Here is a 16,950-nt window from a genome sequence, read left to right as displayed (position 1 = left end):
CCCCATTTGCCGCATGTTGACCCAGGCAAAGATTGTATCACAATGATAGCTTGTTGTTCATCAGTGAGATTATTGCCAGCAGCCTTTAGAATATGAATCAATGCAGAAATCAACCTCAAATGCTCAGCTATGGTATGTTTAGGGTCCATAATATACTGCTCAAACCTCAAAGTGAGAACACGAAGTTTAGTAGCAAATGTCCCCTCATAAGCAGCTGGTTCTACATATTTTGGGCAGTTGTCAAACTCCCTAGTAAGATCATTGTGCATGCTGCTAAGTATGGTATATCGCGCACACCAATATTTATTTGCCTAAGCCTGATAGGCTTCCATATCACGATGATGTTAGGAAATATTCCCTTCCTCAGATTGTATCATAAGGTGGGGCAGATTTTCTTGGATCTCTTGTTCATTATTTAGATATTGAATTTTCCTATGCCACATATCATAGTTGGTCCCATCCAGCTTCTCTTCTTTAGTAAGGTCAACATCTACTTTCTTAACAGTCATTATCACTATTTTAATTGTGCAGGATTACCATTAGCACGAATTTCATTTTTTTCCAAAATCTAATTAGACCATGTTATTCCTTCCTATATAGTGAGATCGAAAATTTGGCGAAAAACTAGTAATCATCTCTTATTATATAAGTTAAAATACCATATCTAATTAATTTTGAATAAAAGTTATAGATGAGTCTTGAAAAAAAACTCAAAATTCATTCACATGTAATTCATTCATCAAATATAAAGAATCCATAATTATTGCTCTAAACACATTGTATATTGGCTCCATCCCAAACCTCATTGGTAATTTGGTACATCATGTTAAAGTGACTTTAAAATATATTGATAGACGTGAACCACATCCCTTTATATGGCTTCAATAATAAAATTACATTCAAAATAAAACATTTCCAAGAAAATCCTACTACAAATCTTCTAGGAAAAAAATAAATAAGTAGGGATGCCACTAACATAAAATTTTAATTTTAAACATGAACATTTGCTCATATCTTATTAATATAAACTATATATATATTAAAGATAAATGCATTTTATAGCATAATAAATTATAATATATATTATTTTTAATAAATACATTTCTATACATTTGATCATATACATTCATATAAAAAGTGTACGTAACCATCATATTATCATTAAAATATATGTAACCAGACATATTATCAATGACATACATAATCAAATACTATATCACTATATGATATATATATATATACATAGACTAATACTAAATGGATACTGGGAGAATGAGGTGAGATGAGAATTTTATAAATAGTAGTAAAATTGTTTATAAATAATTGTAAGATAGTTTGAGTTAATTATTTTTTGAGTTTTGGAAATGAGAAAGAAAAAATTGAATAAAAATTATTATAAAGTTAAAATATTGTTAGAATATGATTTTTTAATATTATTTTTGTTTTGGGCTTTGAAAAATTTGATTTTTTTAATTAAAAAATTTGAAAAAGTTGTAATGATTAGTTTGAAAGTATTTGTATTTGAGTGATGTTTGGGAAGAAAATAAGATGAGATGAAAATGATTTCCAAACATCTCCTAATATTATTAGTAATCCAACTTCCACCCACCAGTTTTTGTTCTCTCTCTAGAAAAATCCTATTCATTCTCTCTAAACTCTCTAAAACTTCAGATCAAACGAAAGGGGGTGGGAGCTTCGGCTCCTCCCCCTTCTCGTCTGTTCGTTTTATTTTCTATGTAGTTTTTTTTTTGGTTTTGTTCTTTTATCTTTCAGGCCGAATATGGGAGGATCGTCGTTCGGGTCTTTCCAGCCTTCGCTCTTCTACACGTGCCCCACTGAGATGATGCCCAGCCACCGATCTTCAAGACCACCAAATATGGCGTTCATAAGAGTGGAGCGTAGCCCACACGTGCAGGACAAAGCTCCGAATCTCGTCAACGCGTGCCCATCACGCTCCACTGTGGAGCCCTTTGCTACTGCCACGCTTGGCTTCTCTGGACTCCCTGACTCCGGAGCTTCTAAGATTGACCGTCGGTTTTCCTCCCTGAGTGACCAGTACCCTACACGCGCCACTACCGACGCATCATGCACTGTTCATTCATTTTGTTTTTCTGTTTCTTTGTTGTTCTATTCCAGCATTTTGTTGCTGTTTATTTTTCTGTTCTTTTGTTAACCCAAGTGAGGTGTTGAGCCTTTGGATCGGATGCAATCTGAGGCAAGAGCTATTCGAGAGTGGGGGCAATGTCACGGTCGGTGATACCGTATGACCAGTGCTCGCGCGTAGGTGCTACCTGCGTAGTGGAGGCTGGCTGTTGTGTCCGTACGTGAGTCGGGTGCTCGTGCCGTCAGGGCTCGAGATGCCGATACTTGCAGTGGGCGTGACGTATGGATCACATCGAGGCTTGTGGTTTTGTAGTTTAGTTGTTATTTAGTAGTTGTTATTTGTTATTGTGTTTTATTTGTTAATTTAGTGTTTAATAAAATAGAAATAGGCTATTGGATTTATTGTTCATAACAGTGTCCCGTACCTTTTGGATAGAGGGGCCTTCAAGTTCTGTTTACAGAATACTTTCTCTCTTAGGAGAGAGTTTATTGAGAAGTTAAGACAATATCTGCCACAAATGAATTTGTGTGTGGGGAAGCTCTAGAGCTTATGCGTAGTTTGACTTATAATCTGAATTTTTCCATGTATTGATAAGTCACAATTGTAACCTTGGTTTATTAATGAAATGAGACTATTTCCATAAAAAAAATACTATTAGTAATCCATTATATATAAATAACTATATAAATCACTATATTATCAATAGTTATATTAATACTATATCACTATAGAATCAATTATATGTACTATATCACTATATCATAATTATACTAATATAATACTAACTACATAATCCATTAATATTATACTAAAATCGTAAAAACCGGACCGAAACTAGTAAAATCGGAAGTACCGGTTCTCTGTGGTATGCTATTATTGTGCCGATCCTTCTCTAAATCAGTCCTGACACCATTATTCGTAGCTACCATTACTGTTGTAAAAACTGGTTCTGATTTGTCCATTGATTTGTTTTGTATTTCCAGAGTCAACATGGGTAGTACATTCAGACCATGTTTTCCTATTTTGCTCTCATGTGTGTCTTTATTTGTTAAAGTCTTCACCATTATTTCCATTCCTTCTGCCACTAAGCCTTCACTAGGTTGGTTGAGTCTCTTTTTAAGTTTGTCATGCCTTTCAGACATCACAGACTTAGTTATGCTTGCAATTTTCAAACTAGACCGGTTCATATATATATATTAATTTTTTATGTTGTATAAAATATTTTTATATGATTTTTTATATTATATATAATTTATATAATTATATATAAAATAATTTTGTATTATATGATAAACTATTAATTAATATAATATTAAATTTTAAAATCCTATATTGCTGTAGTTTATTGTATTAATAGTTATACTAATACTATATCACTGTGTATTATAATATACTATAATATATCACTATATTATATATTATAATATATATGCAGCGGAATTTCACCAAATTTAAGGAGCATATTTATGACATTATAAGGAATGTTTTCATATAGATAATTCTATCTAAAACATGTCATACTGTAGCCTCTAATGAAAAACTTGAAACATAACAATCATGATATATTATCAATTACATGCTTTTAAACCCATTTCAAAGCATCAAATAACATGTAATAATGTTTATGGGGGCGAAAACAAACATCATAGGCTTGGTACCAATGTTAAATAAGGTTAATTCGAATTATCTCAAGAAGCGAAATTCTCACAAGCCTCTATCTTTACTCGTTTTATAGCCCATATCACTTTGTTGTGATTGCACCTCTACGTCGCTTATGAGGCTACTAGAGTCTCTTAAATAATTCTATTTTTCAAGATCAAGAGTTAATCAAGATGATTACTCTAGAAACTTGTATAGAGAGAGAGGAGACCCAGTGAGAAACATGAGGTGTTGAAAACTTGAAACACTAGGTGTCGAGAGAGAGCTGACATGAAGCAGTAAGTGCATATTTGATATTGTGGTGAGAAATATAGCTTATAGTTTTAAGACTTATAATATATAATTTATAGTTTAAGTAATAAATTCAACTATTAAAAATTTATTTATTATTTGATAACTATATGTTTAAAACACTTTTAAGCATTTTACATTTATTTGAAAACAAATTTAAAAAGTACTTTTTGAGGTAAAAATGATGATCATTTGATTTTTTTAAAAATTATGACAATATCCTTACAAGTTTGAAAATTGTAATTATCAGAAAGTTATATAACTATTTTCGCTTATTAACAGTTTTTTTAAAATTTGAACTACATTGCGGATTATTCAGAAAAACATATTTGAGAAAAAAATATTTTAATATCAACACCCAAACAATTAATTTTTTCATTAAAATTTTTTTAAAACTATTTAAATATTTTTTAAAACTTCTAACCAACCCTAAATAGAACCTAAGGAGAGTTGCCTTGCAGAGCTTTTCATTTATGAAAAACTCTATTTGCACCCGAGAGGGGTACCCCTCGCGTACACGGGCCTCCACGTGGATGCCAGAAACGGTAGCATTTCATTTACATCGTATAGAAGCAGATAGACTCCCAACGATTCACGAAGACGAGACTATCTTCAGACTGAACCAGGAGGTTCTGAGGCTTCACGTCGCGGTGGGCGACACAGTTTTGGTGGCAGAAATGCAGCGCCGCAGTGGGCCACACAGTTTTGGTGGCAGAAATGCAGCGCCGATACCAGCTCCTGGAAGTACTGCCGTGCGGACGGCCCAGCCAGCTTACCGCGGCGCGAGATCTTGGAGAACAGCTCACCGCCCGTAGCGAGCTCCACGATGAGATAGATCTTGGTCTTGGTGGCCATGTCAGTGGCCATGTCTTGGTCTTGGTGGCCATGACCTCGAGGATTTTGAGGATGTTGGGGTGGTCCTGGAGGCGACGCATGGCCATGATCTCTCGGATTATCTGTGGTTCCATGGCGGTGTCGACGGTTTAACTTGTCGATGATCTTCACGGCCACAGTTGTGTCGTCCACTATTGACTGTGCTTGGTACACCTTGGCGAAGTTGCCTCGTCCCAGTAACCGCCCCAATTGGTACTTCCCCAGTAGGGTAGTGGTGTTGGATGCCGGTGATGGTGTTGGGGTAGGAGCAACCCATGGCTTGAGAGGCTGTGAGAGAGAGAGAGAGAGAGAGAGAGAGAGAGAGAGAGAGAAGGGAAAGAAGTCTTTTCCAAGACGGTGATTTTTTTTTTAAATAATAATATAGAACTGACGTGGCTAATGCCATGTCAGAAGATTCCGCTACGGGTACCCAACGGCGGGTACCTATTGCAGAATTGTTCATTTATTGAGCGGGGGATTTTTGGTCTTTTTACCAAAGTTTTAAATTTCGTACCGTACCGGCCAGTACGGTCGAAATTTTTCGTTTCGGCCGTCCGGCCGGTACAGGTACTATACCTGTTCTGTACCGGCCAAAATACCGGCCGATACCGGCCTAAATTTCGGTCTGTACCGGCCTATATTTCGGCAGGTACCGGCCGATATTTCGGCCTGTGTTTTTTTTTTTTTTTCATTTTTTCAAACTACAAGCTTATTTTTTAACCCTCAATTCAGACTAGACTATTTATAATTTATATAGATATGTATTTGTATATAATTTATTTATATATAGACTATTATTTTAGAATATAATTTTTATATATATTTATATATATAATTTATTTATAGATCGACTATCCCGAAACGTTATCCCGAAACGCTATCCCGAAACGGTACCGGTACCGAAATATTTCGTTCCAGTGTCTTGACCGGTACGGTGTCCGGTACGGTATTCAAAACATTGCTCTTTACTGTACCAGAATGGCAGGTGTGTAAATTAAGGGCGAAGAGTAGATTTTTCCAAACCCTAAACCCTAACTTCTACTATAAAAAACCGGCCAAAACCGCATACTGCGCCTCTCTCGCTCCGTTCTGTCGTCGTTTACAAGGACTCGCTCCGTTCTGGCTCCATTCTCTTTCTTCCCAAGGACTCGCTGCAATGAGACCTCCTCGAGGTAGCTTTAGAAAACCCTTTCTTCTCTGTCGTCGTTTCTCTCTGCTTGGTTGCCGAGAAAGCTTGGGAAATATCTGAGATGGAATATTTAAGTTTTTCTTTTTAATTGGTGAACTGATAGACTTCGTTAGCCTAATATTATGGTTTCTTGCATTTTTCTCTAATTTTTCAGCGATCATACACAGTATAGTATTCGGTTTTGTTCATATTTTGTTTTGTTTGTATGAATATTTTATTATGTTTCGGTGAACCTAAACGGTTGATCAGTTGAAAGGACGGCATTGTTTAAAATGTTCCGAGCAATGATCAATCTAATATTTACGGGGTGAGATATTTCTTAAATATGAATGTCAGCGCAATAGAGATTTAGGTGTTCACTGTCTTTTTTAATTTTTGTTCTAAATCATATGTTTTTTTCCTATCAATCTTGACTTTCTTGTTTTGGAACTTGAAAATATTTGAACTTTGTACGACTTTTTGCGTTTGACCGTCAACCCAATAGAGTTCTTATATGATTCAATGCTGGATTTTACCTTTTTAATTTTTTGTATTCGTGCAGGACGTGGTGGTGGATTCAGGGGCAGGGGTGATGGAGGATTCAGGGGCAGGGGTGATGGAGGCAGAGGTAGAGGCAGAGGTGGTGGAGGGAGAGGGGGCGACAGAGGTAGTGCCATGAGAGGCCGTGGTGGCCGAGGCGCTGGGGGAAGAGGCCGGGGTGGAGGTCGAGGTGGAATGAAGGGTGGAAGTAAGGTTGTGGTTGAGCCTCACAGACATGGGGGGGTATTCATTGCTAAGGGTAAAGAAGATGCTATTGTTACTAAGAATTTGGTACCTGGTGAAGCTGTTTACAATGAGAAAAGGATCTCTGTACAGGTCATTTTACAGGAATCATCTTCTTTACTTTAAATGTGCTTTTGGTTAATTAGTAATTTGTAGATCATCAAGATTCTATTCATGGTACTATGCCGTAACTTTGCTCGTTTTCAATGCACAAAGCATATTGTTTTGATTTTTGCGTTTATATTAGTCAATGTTGACTCAGGATTCTTGCTCTGGCCTGGTGGCACTTCCCTCCTGCCCCTAGAGGCTAGATGGTATTGTTCATGGTCGGGATTCAGTCCCCCACAGGGGGGAATATTTCTCTTAGAAAATGCCTAGAAAAAAGGCTCTGGGTTTATGAAATTTGCTAGATCAAGTGGTGCTAGAAAAGAGAAGGTATTTCTATGATATCATCTTCCAGATTCCAGAAAAGTTGGAAAAATAATAAAATTATAAGGGGGTATCAATAATATGCTGGATGCAAGTTTGTTAATTTTTCTTCTGTACAGAATAAATGTTTACCATATAATGCTAAACTCCTGGTTGTGTAAAACAACGGTATTTTTTTTTCATTAGAGGTAGGCTTACCTTTTTTTTCTTCGTTAAAAGTAGGTAATGTTTGTATAACCTGGTATTTTTTTTTTTTTGTAATTTTTATGGAAACACTATCTTGCAGCATGCATAGAACATCAGTTCTGGATAGAAAATTTAATTTTGTTAAATGTGATTGATCGACTGAATTCACAAATTCTTTTTTCATCCAGAATGAAGATGGCACAAAAGTGGAATACAGAGTCTGGAACCCATTTCGGTCGAAGTTGGCTGCTGCCATTATTGGTGGTGTTGATGAGATTTGGATTGTGAGTTTCTCCATTTTTAAATTCGTTTCAATTTTGTGTTTCATATTTTTGTTATATTATTATACTACAAATCTATGCATAACCATTTTTTATGTTTGTGTTTTAATAAACTTGAAGAAACCTGGTGCTCGGGTCCTCTATCTTGGGGCTGCTTCTGGAACCACTGTCTCCCATGTGTCTGACATTGTTGGGCCTGTAAGTAGTCCGCATGAAATCATCATTAGAAGCTTGTTTATATTTAAAAGAGCTGCATGAAATTCTCTCTTTTTACATGCAGACTGGAGTGGTTTATGCAGTGGAGTTTTCTCATAGAAGTGGTAGGGACCTGGTTAACATGGCAAAGAAGCGCACTAATATTATCCCCATCATTGAAGATGCTAGGCATCCGTCCAAATATCGAATGCTAGTTGGCATGGTGGATGTAATATTTTCTGATGTTGCACAGCCTGATCAGGTTTGCTCTTTTAATGTATTTCTTATTCAATTGGTCTTCTCACATTTAAAATGGTAGACATGGTGGAAACATTGCATTTGAAGTGGCCGCAACATCTATTTTCATTAGTGCATTTGAAATGCCTTGGGACATCTTTTAGCAAATTTTTTTTGTACCTTGTCATCGAGTTCCTTTCTGCAACTCATCTTAAATTACTTAACAAATTTACTCAAGTTTTTTGTGCTTTTAGGAAATATTTAGTTCTGTGATTTAATGCAAAATTATTTTCTGAAGATGAAACTTATTTCACGTGTTTTATATTTTTAATTCACTTGTTGATATTCCTGAATAATCCATGTAGTTAAGTTTCTTCCCTTTTTGATAAATTTTTTGTTTCTTGTATAAAAATTTGATGGTTTTTGAAACTCTTCAGTTATTATATACACTTTTGGACTTGGGATTTGTAAGCTTCATGTGTGTTTTTGTTAAATTAAGTGTTTTAATTTTTTACATTTTGTATCTCGTTTGTCATTTTATATCTTGACCATATGATGAGTTAACTCGGATTCCCCTTCAAGACATAATGGGTGATGCAAAAACGAGTTTCTGATGGTGTTATAAAGTCATTTCTTGTTTTATTGGCATTAATTGTATAATCTTTCAAGTATTATATCTTATTTGGAATAATGAGTATATAATGAGTTACTTGAGCTTGCTAACCCCAAGGGGTTGGCCCAAGTGGTGAAGGCCTTGGTCTTGGGGTATCACTCCTTTCAAGGTCTAAGGTTCAACACCTCATGGGTGCAATCAATCCTTTGGGATCACACCCCTTGGTGAAAAGCCAACGATTTAACTAGTTCCATGTAGGGAAACTTCCGAGAGTGCGGTGCACGGGACCAGGGTTTACTCTGTAGGAGTGGGTCCGAAGGCCTTGGAGAGGTTCCCTGATATAAAAAAAAAAAAGTGTTACTCAAGCTTCCCTTCAACATGTTATGGGTGATGTGGGCTTGAGTGTCAGATGCTCTAGACACAGTCCATTGAATTGACTACTGTTATGTACATTATTGCTTGCATACGATATGGCTATATACAACATTTTAAATTCTATCCTGTTTTTTGCCAGATTGTTCTTGTTTATATATCTCACTTGTATCTTGATTTATTACCATGCGCAAACATGAACTTGTATGCTACTTTTCCTAGTAGTTTTCAAACTTCTGTATCTTATTTCTGCATCTTTTGTTTCTGAATCTCTGATATTTTGAGTGCTTTTGGACTTGATTCTTCTCTTGTTGGATGGTGTTGTTAAATGGTTGTATAATTTCCATGTAACAACTATGTCTGCACCTTTTATATCTTTTAGCTTAAATGCCGAAAACCACAGTTGAAATCATGATTTGGGATCAGCATGAAGCTGACTATGTTTGGTCCTTCCATTAATTGGAGCTTTGACCCTTCAAATTTTTGTGAGAATAGCAGCTATTGAGTGTGAATCTTCAATAACTGAGTTGCATGCCCTTTTTAGAGTCTAAAAATGTTTTCAGTTTGTTTATGTTAATTTGCCCCGTTCTTATGGGATTAACTTGTTTTCGTGGACATAGCTCTGGCCTACTAATTTTGCTGGGGCTGGTGTCTCCCATATTTTACTTAGATTACTTTATTTGAATTTTGTTTTCGTTTTTCTATGAACCATACAGGCAAGGATTCTAGCATTGAATGCATCATATTTTCTTAAAGCTGGAGGCCATTTTGTAATTTCAATCAAGGTTTGTACAGTCTTCTTATCTAATAGTCTTCTTATCTAGTTTTCTTCCTATATCACTGTGCTTGTATCGATATATCTTTATATTTTAAAGCGACTTTACTTTTGATTCTGTAGAAATGTGCCTTTTGGTTTCCTGATGTTACCTCTGCTTGAATATTTCAGGCTAACTGCATAGATTCTACACAACCTGCGGAGGCCGTATTCCAGAGTGAAGTGAACAAGCTAAAGCAAGATCAGTTCAAGCCATTTGAACAAGTTACGCTTGAACCTTATGAGCGTGACCACGCCTGTGTGGTTGGGGGCTATCGTGTCCCAAAGAAATCCAAAATTGCTGCCTAGAGATGTGGGGGGCATCGGTAGCCTGTAACTGATTAATTAGTTTAGAAATTTGTGTCGAAGACATTGTTATGGATGTTTTCTATCTTTCTTTTTTATTATTTGTTCATTGATTTTGTGGATTATTATTATATGTTCTAATCATTTCTAAACACATTTAAAGCCATTTCTCAGTCGGGACATCCTAAAGAACTTAATTGGGTTCCTTTCGTTTGCTTGAGTCTGCTCGATGCATAAATCCGGTGGAGTTCCATGCTTTTGGTTCTGTTTTGACCAGGGCATGTCATGTTGTAGCATCCCCTTCCCGAAAGTTAGGAGTGTTACGTGTTTTTCTTAAAATAAAATCGGCAAGAAATCTCATATTTTATAAACGAAATTAGAATTTATTTTGTAGAAAAATTGTCTAATAAAATGTCTTTTAAAAATATTAAATGAATAAATTGAATAAATTTATGTCATAAAAGTAAATTTTATTCTAAAAAGTTTGAAACTAAATCAACTGCTCCTCCTAATCCTGGTTTGCTTGCTCGTATTCATCATCTTTAATTGGGTGGTTAAAAACATGAAAACAAAATAAATGAGTTGAAGATTTAGTAAGAAATTTATCACAACGTAATCATAATAAGTATAAGGTTTTCATAAAAGTTTTTATGCTAAGAGCTTAAAACTCATGATTATTCATATTGATGCTTATGCTCTGCATGATTGATTTATCTGAATTAACTGACTGATCTGATTTATTTGAATGAATAAACTTAAGATAACTTACGTGTCTTATACATATGAGATGCATGACATAATACATACATAATTATAATTTCTGAATTTGAACATGATGCAGAATGACATGATCGTATACTATGTTGGATGACATATTTGCATATGACATAAGTGGTGCATAAATAATGGTTATCAATGAACTGACTTGAATAATACTTATATATAAGCTGAACTCTGATGATCCTAATTTGTGATCAAATTACTTACCTTAGTGTGCTTCTTCTTGAATATCACTTCGTAGCTCGTCACATATACGCAATATTAATTATCACTAAATTTGTCTAAGAACAACATGTACTAATATCCTAATCAACAAATCCTGGTATTTAAATTACTTAAATACTAATAACATATTATAAAAATAAGTCAATGACTAATCTATTTATTTAAGTAAAAACTCATCTTTAAAATATTAAGCCCAACCCAACAACAAATAAAAATACTCAAGCCCACATGAGGAAATCAGAAGCGAGCTTAAGGCCCAAGGCCCATTAAAATACTACAGGTAGTTCATAAAATAGACGGATTGGGGTTTACGTATCAAGGATCAAGGGATCTTTGAAATTATCTTTATTTAACACTTGTAGTAAACTGAAAGTAAAAAGAAAACCCAATTTATATCATGAGGAGAAAACAGAAGCTCGGGGTTTACGGGAATGACTTGCAGCAAGACTTTGTTAAACTTATAGTTGCATATACTTTCCAGTAAAGTAAAAATAAAAACTAAAAGGCTTGAGCAAATGAACGAAATATTTGCTGGAGAAAAAAAGGCCATGCGAGACAGCCTATCCCAAAAAGAAATAGGGTCATTTTTTATGAAAAAATATTAAAAGTTTAAGACTCTTACATGAGGTTACACGACCAACTTTTTAGTGGCAATTTTTGTAAATACTAAAAAGGTAACTATGAGTATACTAGATAGGAGCTAAAGACTTTTTAATGTTTTGAAAAAATAACGATGTGAATCAACTTTTTGATGGCAGGTTCTGTAATTTCAAAACAATCTACCCATGAATATAGGTCATAACTAACGGTTCCTTTTTATTTTACAAAGAAACAGAGGTCTGGACGGCAAAGAAACCGAGAAGAAGAGAAAGCTGTGAGAGGAAATTGTGAGAGAGGGAGAGAGAGATCTCATAACTAGCAGGAAGAAAAGAACGGTAGGAAGAAAGAGAGTCTTACAGAGATAGGAGATTGATCTCCTGAATCAGACGTTTCCTGTAGTCGACACTGAGGTGGCTTGATTGAGATTTTGTGAGTATCGGTTTGAAGAAGATTGTTATAAATTTTGTGAGGGAGGAAGGTGAATATATATAGACGGCATTGGGTCTTCGACGTGTTTGTTTTAGAGGGCTTCGTGGGATTCTTGTAGATGATAGGAATGATGTATGGTAGGTTTCCAGATATGAGTTGGTCTCTTATTAGGATTTGAATTTACCAAATTAGGGGATAAAGATAAGTATGAGGTTATGATTATAAAATCAAGAGATGAGGTTCGGTGAAGATAGAAGAACTAAGATTTGAATTCAAACCAAAACTCTAGAGGGACATAAAATCTGATAAAATCTAATAATAATTATTAAAATTAATAATAAAATAAAACTCTAGTAAATTCAAACAAAATTATAATAGTAATTATTAAAATTAATAAATGTAAAATCTGATAAGATTATAAAAATAAAAATAATAGAAAAATAATTAAAAAATTTACTTATATACCTTAAATCTAAGATTAGTATGTTACACGTGTACTTGCCCAAGACAGTGGGCAGATTTGTGCCGTTGGGCTGTTTAAAGCTCAAGCACGAAGAAGGCCTTCTCTTGGTGAAATCTATGGTAGCAGCAAATTATTTTTTACGGAGGGAATTGTCATAATATGGTCAACTGTTCATTCGGCCTCCGCATCTTTTTAAAAAGAGTAATTTTATATATAATCATGAAGTGTGTAAATGTTACATAATCGTTTTGAAAAAGAGTGAAGTTCATTATTAAAAAATTAAATTTTTTTTATGCAAGTCTCATATTTTATTCACTTTTTTCAAAACGACTACGAAATAGTTGAACAATTCACGTTTGAAAATATATTTTCTCTTAAATTTGGAAACATATGGTTGGTCTATATACATTTTTCATTTAGGACTACTCATACAAGCCCATACAACCAACATTATTCCTTGGTTAATCTCTGTTCGCAAAAATATTTGTGAAGTTTTAGAAACACAACGGGGTTATAATGTCAGAAATGGGATTTGAAGTGAACCCACGCCCGCTCTTAGGACCAGATCAACTCCAGCACAAAGCTGTTCGTGCCTAATACTTTCTTTCCTCGCATGTTGAATACCTATTGAGAGGAGAAACTACAACGCATGAATCCCCATCCTAAGACCTTACATGAAAGGCAACTTTCTCCTTGATTATATTCCAAAAAACTACTTCCATATGATTATATTTATCATTGATCTTGTTAATGCCGAAAAATCGCACAATAGGCTAGAAGGGGAGAGAGAGTCTTTCCCAGTCCGCTGAGACGATTCGGACCTCAATTGGTGTGGTTTGGTTCTCCCGGCGGTGGTCCGGTACGACTGTATGGTGTTTGTGCATGTATTCATGATAGTGAACGAAAAATATATGCAGGAAAAATAAAATAGATTGAGACACACAGATTTACATGGTTCAACATAATGCCTATGTCTACGGATGTTTAAGGACAGAAAATCCACTATAACATGAGTATTTTATAGTCTCTCTAGATCTCTCATTTCTCACTATACAATAGAAGTCGGAGATCTATTTGCTGGAGGAGATATTTTCACTAGAGCTCTCGCCGTGAGGTTGAAGAAGCTAAAGAAGTCAAAGTCCCCTTTCTCGTCCAGTTTTTTTTTTTTTTTTTTTTTTTTTTTTTTTTTTTTTTTTTTTTTTTTTTTTAAGATTTACCTAGACCGAATCGGCCTGTACCTCATGGTTTTGTTGAATACAAGACAAAATGAGCCAAACAAAACTGTGCACTTTGTTGTTCTATTATTATTATTAATATTCTGACTTTTTGTCTTCTTTCTTCAAGATATAGCTCTTTACGGAGGTTCCCACTATTCTACATGCTTTGCTTTTTTTATGGGGGCTATTAGTTATTGTTTAGCATTCATTGGCCGGCCTTTGGAGCCACTTTTCTATGTGTTTCATGGAATCTTACTTAATACCCCGAGATGTGCATCTCCAATTACATTGTAAGAATCTTAGTTTTCTTCACTCAAAAAACAAGTAAAAGCCATTTTAAGACTTCAAGTAAACTTGAATCCACGAGAATGATCCTGACTCAATACAATACTAACGATTATAACAAAGCATATCAATGGGCTTAGCCGTATGAAGGGAACAAGGCTAATGCGGCGCCACGTGCCATTATGCACTTGAAACAAAGAAAAAAGGTCAAAATAACCCTATATAAGATTAAGCAGAGTTACCCTTCCCTTCATCAATAGTCACGTATTACTATGGCTCAAGAAATTGAAGAACAACATGTTGAACCACTCTCCTCTATTGGTCAGCCTTTATGTGTGAAAAATTTCATATGGGCTGAGGAAGAATGGCCAACAATAACTTATGAAAACTTTGCTGATGGAGATGGCATTCCCACTATAAGCTTTCGAGAGATTAAGAGCCAAAATTACGAGACTTTGTGCAAAACCATGGTAGATGCTTGCACCAACTGGGGATTCTTCAGATTAGTAGACCATGGCGTTCCTTTAGAAACCATTGAGAAAGTGAAATTGCGTTGGAATGAGCTTTTCGATCTTCCCATGGAGCAGAAGTTGAAGGGTGCTAGATCGGCCTGCTTGCCGTTGGGCTACTGTGCTACCAATCCTGATTACGGAAAAGATTTACCTTGGGCAGAGATATTGCAACTACTTCAGTCACCACAACAGGTTGTTGCATTTGCATCAAAGGTTTTTGGTGATGAACATCAGCCATTTAGGTAACTTTCTTCTTATTATGAAAAAGAAAATGGAAATTGGTCTAACCTGCTATGGTCAATGCATCAGAGAAAATTCGGTTTGTGTTAAATTATCCACGTGGACAAGCATATGATTTGCATAGGACACATCATTATAATCTCAATCTTGTGAGATAGTCTCAGAGTATGAATAAGTGGTACTCGGATTCTACCATAGGATGACATGTCAACTTGGGTCTTATTTGGATTCAGAGTTGATCTCAACTCATCTCATCTAATAATTACAACTTTTCCAAATTCCCATACAAAATATAATAAACAATTCAATTTTTTCAAATCCTAAAAAAATAATAGTAATAAAAAATAATATTCTAACAATATTTTATTTAACTTTTAATTTTCATCTTAACTCACTAACCAAATCTCACTTAAAAGATTGAAATACCACATCATCTATCCTCATGGAGTGACCATTCTTCATTTCTTGCTTAGTATTTTGAGCTCTCCTTTTATTTTTGCTGATATTTGTTCTTTACATTTCAGTGATGCGATGATTGAGTACATGCAGGAATTGGACAAACTAGGAATGACAATTTTTGAGATGCTAGCTCATGGACTAGGCCTCACGGATAACTTCTTCACACAGAACTTTGAAGAGAAAGATTCTACCATGATCAGGGTTCATAGATATCCACCTTGTCCCCTCCCTGAAAAGTGTCTAGGACTTGGGAGCCATTCAGACCCCCATACACTAACAATTTTGTTACAAGATGATGTGGGTGGTCTCCAAATCTTGAAGAGTGACAGTCAATGGATTGGAGTTCGTCCTATCCCGAATTCGTTTGTCATCAACGTTGGTGATACGCTGGAAGTAATTTCTCTCACTCTCTCTGTCCCTCTCTGATTTCTCTCTAAGTACATTTAGTTGATTTGATTCTCTTCAGCATTACCCACAGTCACCATATATGTTCTTTGCAGGCATGGACAAATGGGAGGCTAAAGAGTGTTGTACACAGGGCAGTGGTAAACAAGGAGAAGCAAAGGCTATCATCGGCATATTTTCTTTGCCCAACAAGTTCTGCCATCATTGCGTGCCCTCCTCAACTCATGAACTCAGACACCAACCCCAGAAAGTATAGTCCTTTCACATGGGGAGATTTCAGGAAGCAACTTCTAGTTCAAAAGAGGGTGCAAGGCAAAACGGCCCTCAAGAGATATCTAATATAAAAGTGCAAAGACTACTTAGAATGCTTGGCAGGCCAATTTCTTGCGTAGTTTTTTTAATCATCCATCCTTGGATTCAAGTGGCATACTTTCCCTTTTAATAAAATGGAGCTCTTCACTTCAGTTCATCAGATAGAGGCTACTTGTGTAACCTACTTTTTATGAGTGAGGGAGAAAAGTTTTCTTCAAATACATACCACTACAACATATTTGAGATTTTGTGTCAGTTTAGAATTTGTGACGGCCATGAAATTGTCACCAAATATATTATTTAGTGTCAGTTTCGTTTAACCCGCCCTAAAGTTGGGATATCATGAACGTCAATGATACGTCGTCGTTTTAGAGTTCAATAAGTATATCAGTAAACGTGCTTACGTAGAGCATACGTTAAAATGTATATTTATACGCACGAATAGTGTTGGAATTTATTTGAACGTTAATGGATTTACGTTCGAATGTAATGTTTTAAAATTATATTTATATTGATTGGCTGAACTATGTTCGGACGTAATGAGCAAAATGTGAACATACCTGATCTATTGAGTGCAAGTAATTTCTTCTAGTGCGCACGATATGACTACTGTGCAAACGTATGCTCGTGATTTGAAATTTGCAAATTCAAATATCCAAACATATTGTAAGACCAAAACAATGAACGTACTATGGAAAATGCTATTGAACGA

General features: G+C 35.4%; 2 protein-coding genes and 1 non-coding gene across 5 annotated transcripts; all 3 read left to right on the top strand.

The window, feature by feature from the left end:
- Positions 1 to 5,901: 5,901 nt before the first annotated feature.
- On the top strand, positions 5,902 to 10,436 carry LOC121235629 (rRNA 2'-O-methyltransferase fibrillarin 2-like). Of its 3 annotated transcripts, none has more exons than XM_041131969.1 (7): positions 5,902 to 6,103; positions 6,644 to 6,971; positions 7,682 to 7,777; positions 7,895 to 7,972; positions 8,055 to 8,231; positions 9,908 to 9,976; positions 10,138 to 10,436. In XM_041131969.1, exons 1-7 carry the CDS (start codon positions 6,084 to 6,086, stop codon positions 10,312 to 10,314), a joined length of 945 nt encoding a protein of 314 aa, XP_040987903.1. In that variant the 5' UTR covers positions 5,902 to 6,083; the 3' UTR covers positions 10,315 to 10,436. The 3 variants fall into 3 exon arrangements, with proteins under 3 accessions (XP_040987903.1, XP_040987902.1, XP_040987901.1); XM_041131968.1 differs by having other exon boundaries at positions 5,905 to 6,099; positions 6,658 to 6,971; XM_041131967.1 differs by having other exon boundaries at positions 5,905 to 6,100; positions 6,650 to 6,971.
- LOC121236273 lies at positions 8,753 to 8,824 on the top strand. The gene has a single exon (XR_005934710.1). It is a non-coding gene; the product is annotated as a small nucleolar RNA snoR60 (small nucleolar RNA).
- Positions 10,437 to 14,582: 4,146 nt separating the features above from the next.
- On the top strand, positions 14,583 to 16,270 carry LOC121235438 (gibberellin 20 oxidase 1-like). Its single transcript, XM_041131783.1, has 3 exons — positions 14,583 to 15,064; positions 15,587 to 15,914; positions 16,022 to 16,270. The coding sequence occupies exons 1-3, from the start codon at positions 14,583 to 14,585 to the stop codon at positions 16,268 to 16,270; spliced, it is 1,059 nt and encodes a 352-aa protein (XP_040987717.1).
- Positions 16,271 to 16,950: the final 680 nt, after the last annotated feature.

This window comes from Juglans microcarpa x Juglans regia, chromosome 6D (genome assembly GCF_004785595.1).
Source record: "Juglans microcarpa x Juglans regia isolate MS1-56 chromosome 6D, Jm3101_v1.0, whole genome shotgun sequence".
Lineage (NCBI taxonomy): Eukaryota > Viridiplantae > Streptophyta > Magnoliopsida > Fagales > Juglandaceae > Juglans > Juglans microcarpa x Juglans regia.
Note: the sequence above shows the minus strand (reverse complement) of the source record. Positions and strands in the feature narration are given on the sequence as shown.

Bases quoted from the DNA above. Each gene is read 5' to 3' on its own strand.
- LOC121235629 (XM_041131969.1), top strand. From the start codon at position 6,084: ATGAGACCTCCTCGAGGTAG. The intron at 6,972-7,681 runs GTCATTTTACAG...TTTTTCATCCAG, and splicing joins AGAAAAGGATCTCTGTACAG to AATGAAGATGGCACAAAAGT. The intron at 7,973-8,054 runs GTAAGTAGTCCG...TTTTACATGCAG, and splicing joins TGTCTGACATTGTTGGGCCT to ACTGGAGTGGTTTATGCAGT.
- LOC121235438 (XM_041131783.1), top strand. From the start codon at position 14,583: ATGGCTCAAGAAATTGAAGAACAACATGTTGAACCACTCTCCTCTATT. The intron at 15,065-15,586 runs GTAACTTTCTTC...TTTACATTTCAG, and splicing joins GATGAACATCAGCCATTTAG to TGATGCGATGATTGAGTACA. The intron at 15,915-16,021 runs GTAATTTCTCTC...TGTTCTTTGCAG, and splicing joins ACGTTGGTGATACGCTGGAA to GCATGGACAAATGGGAGGCT.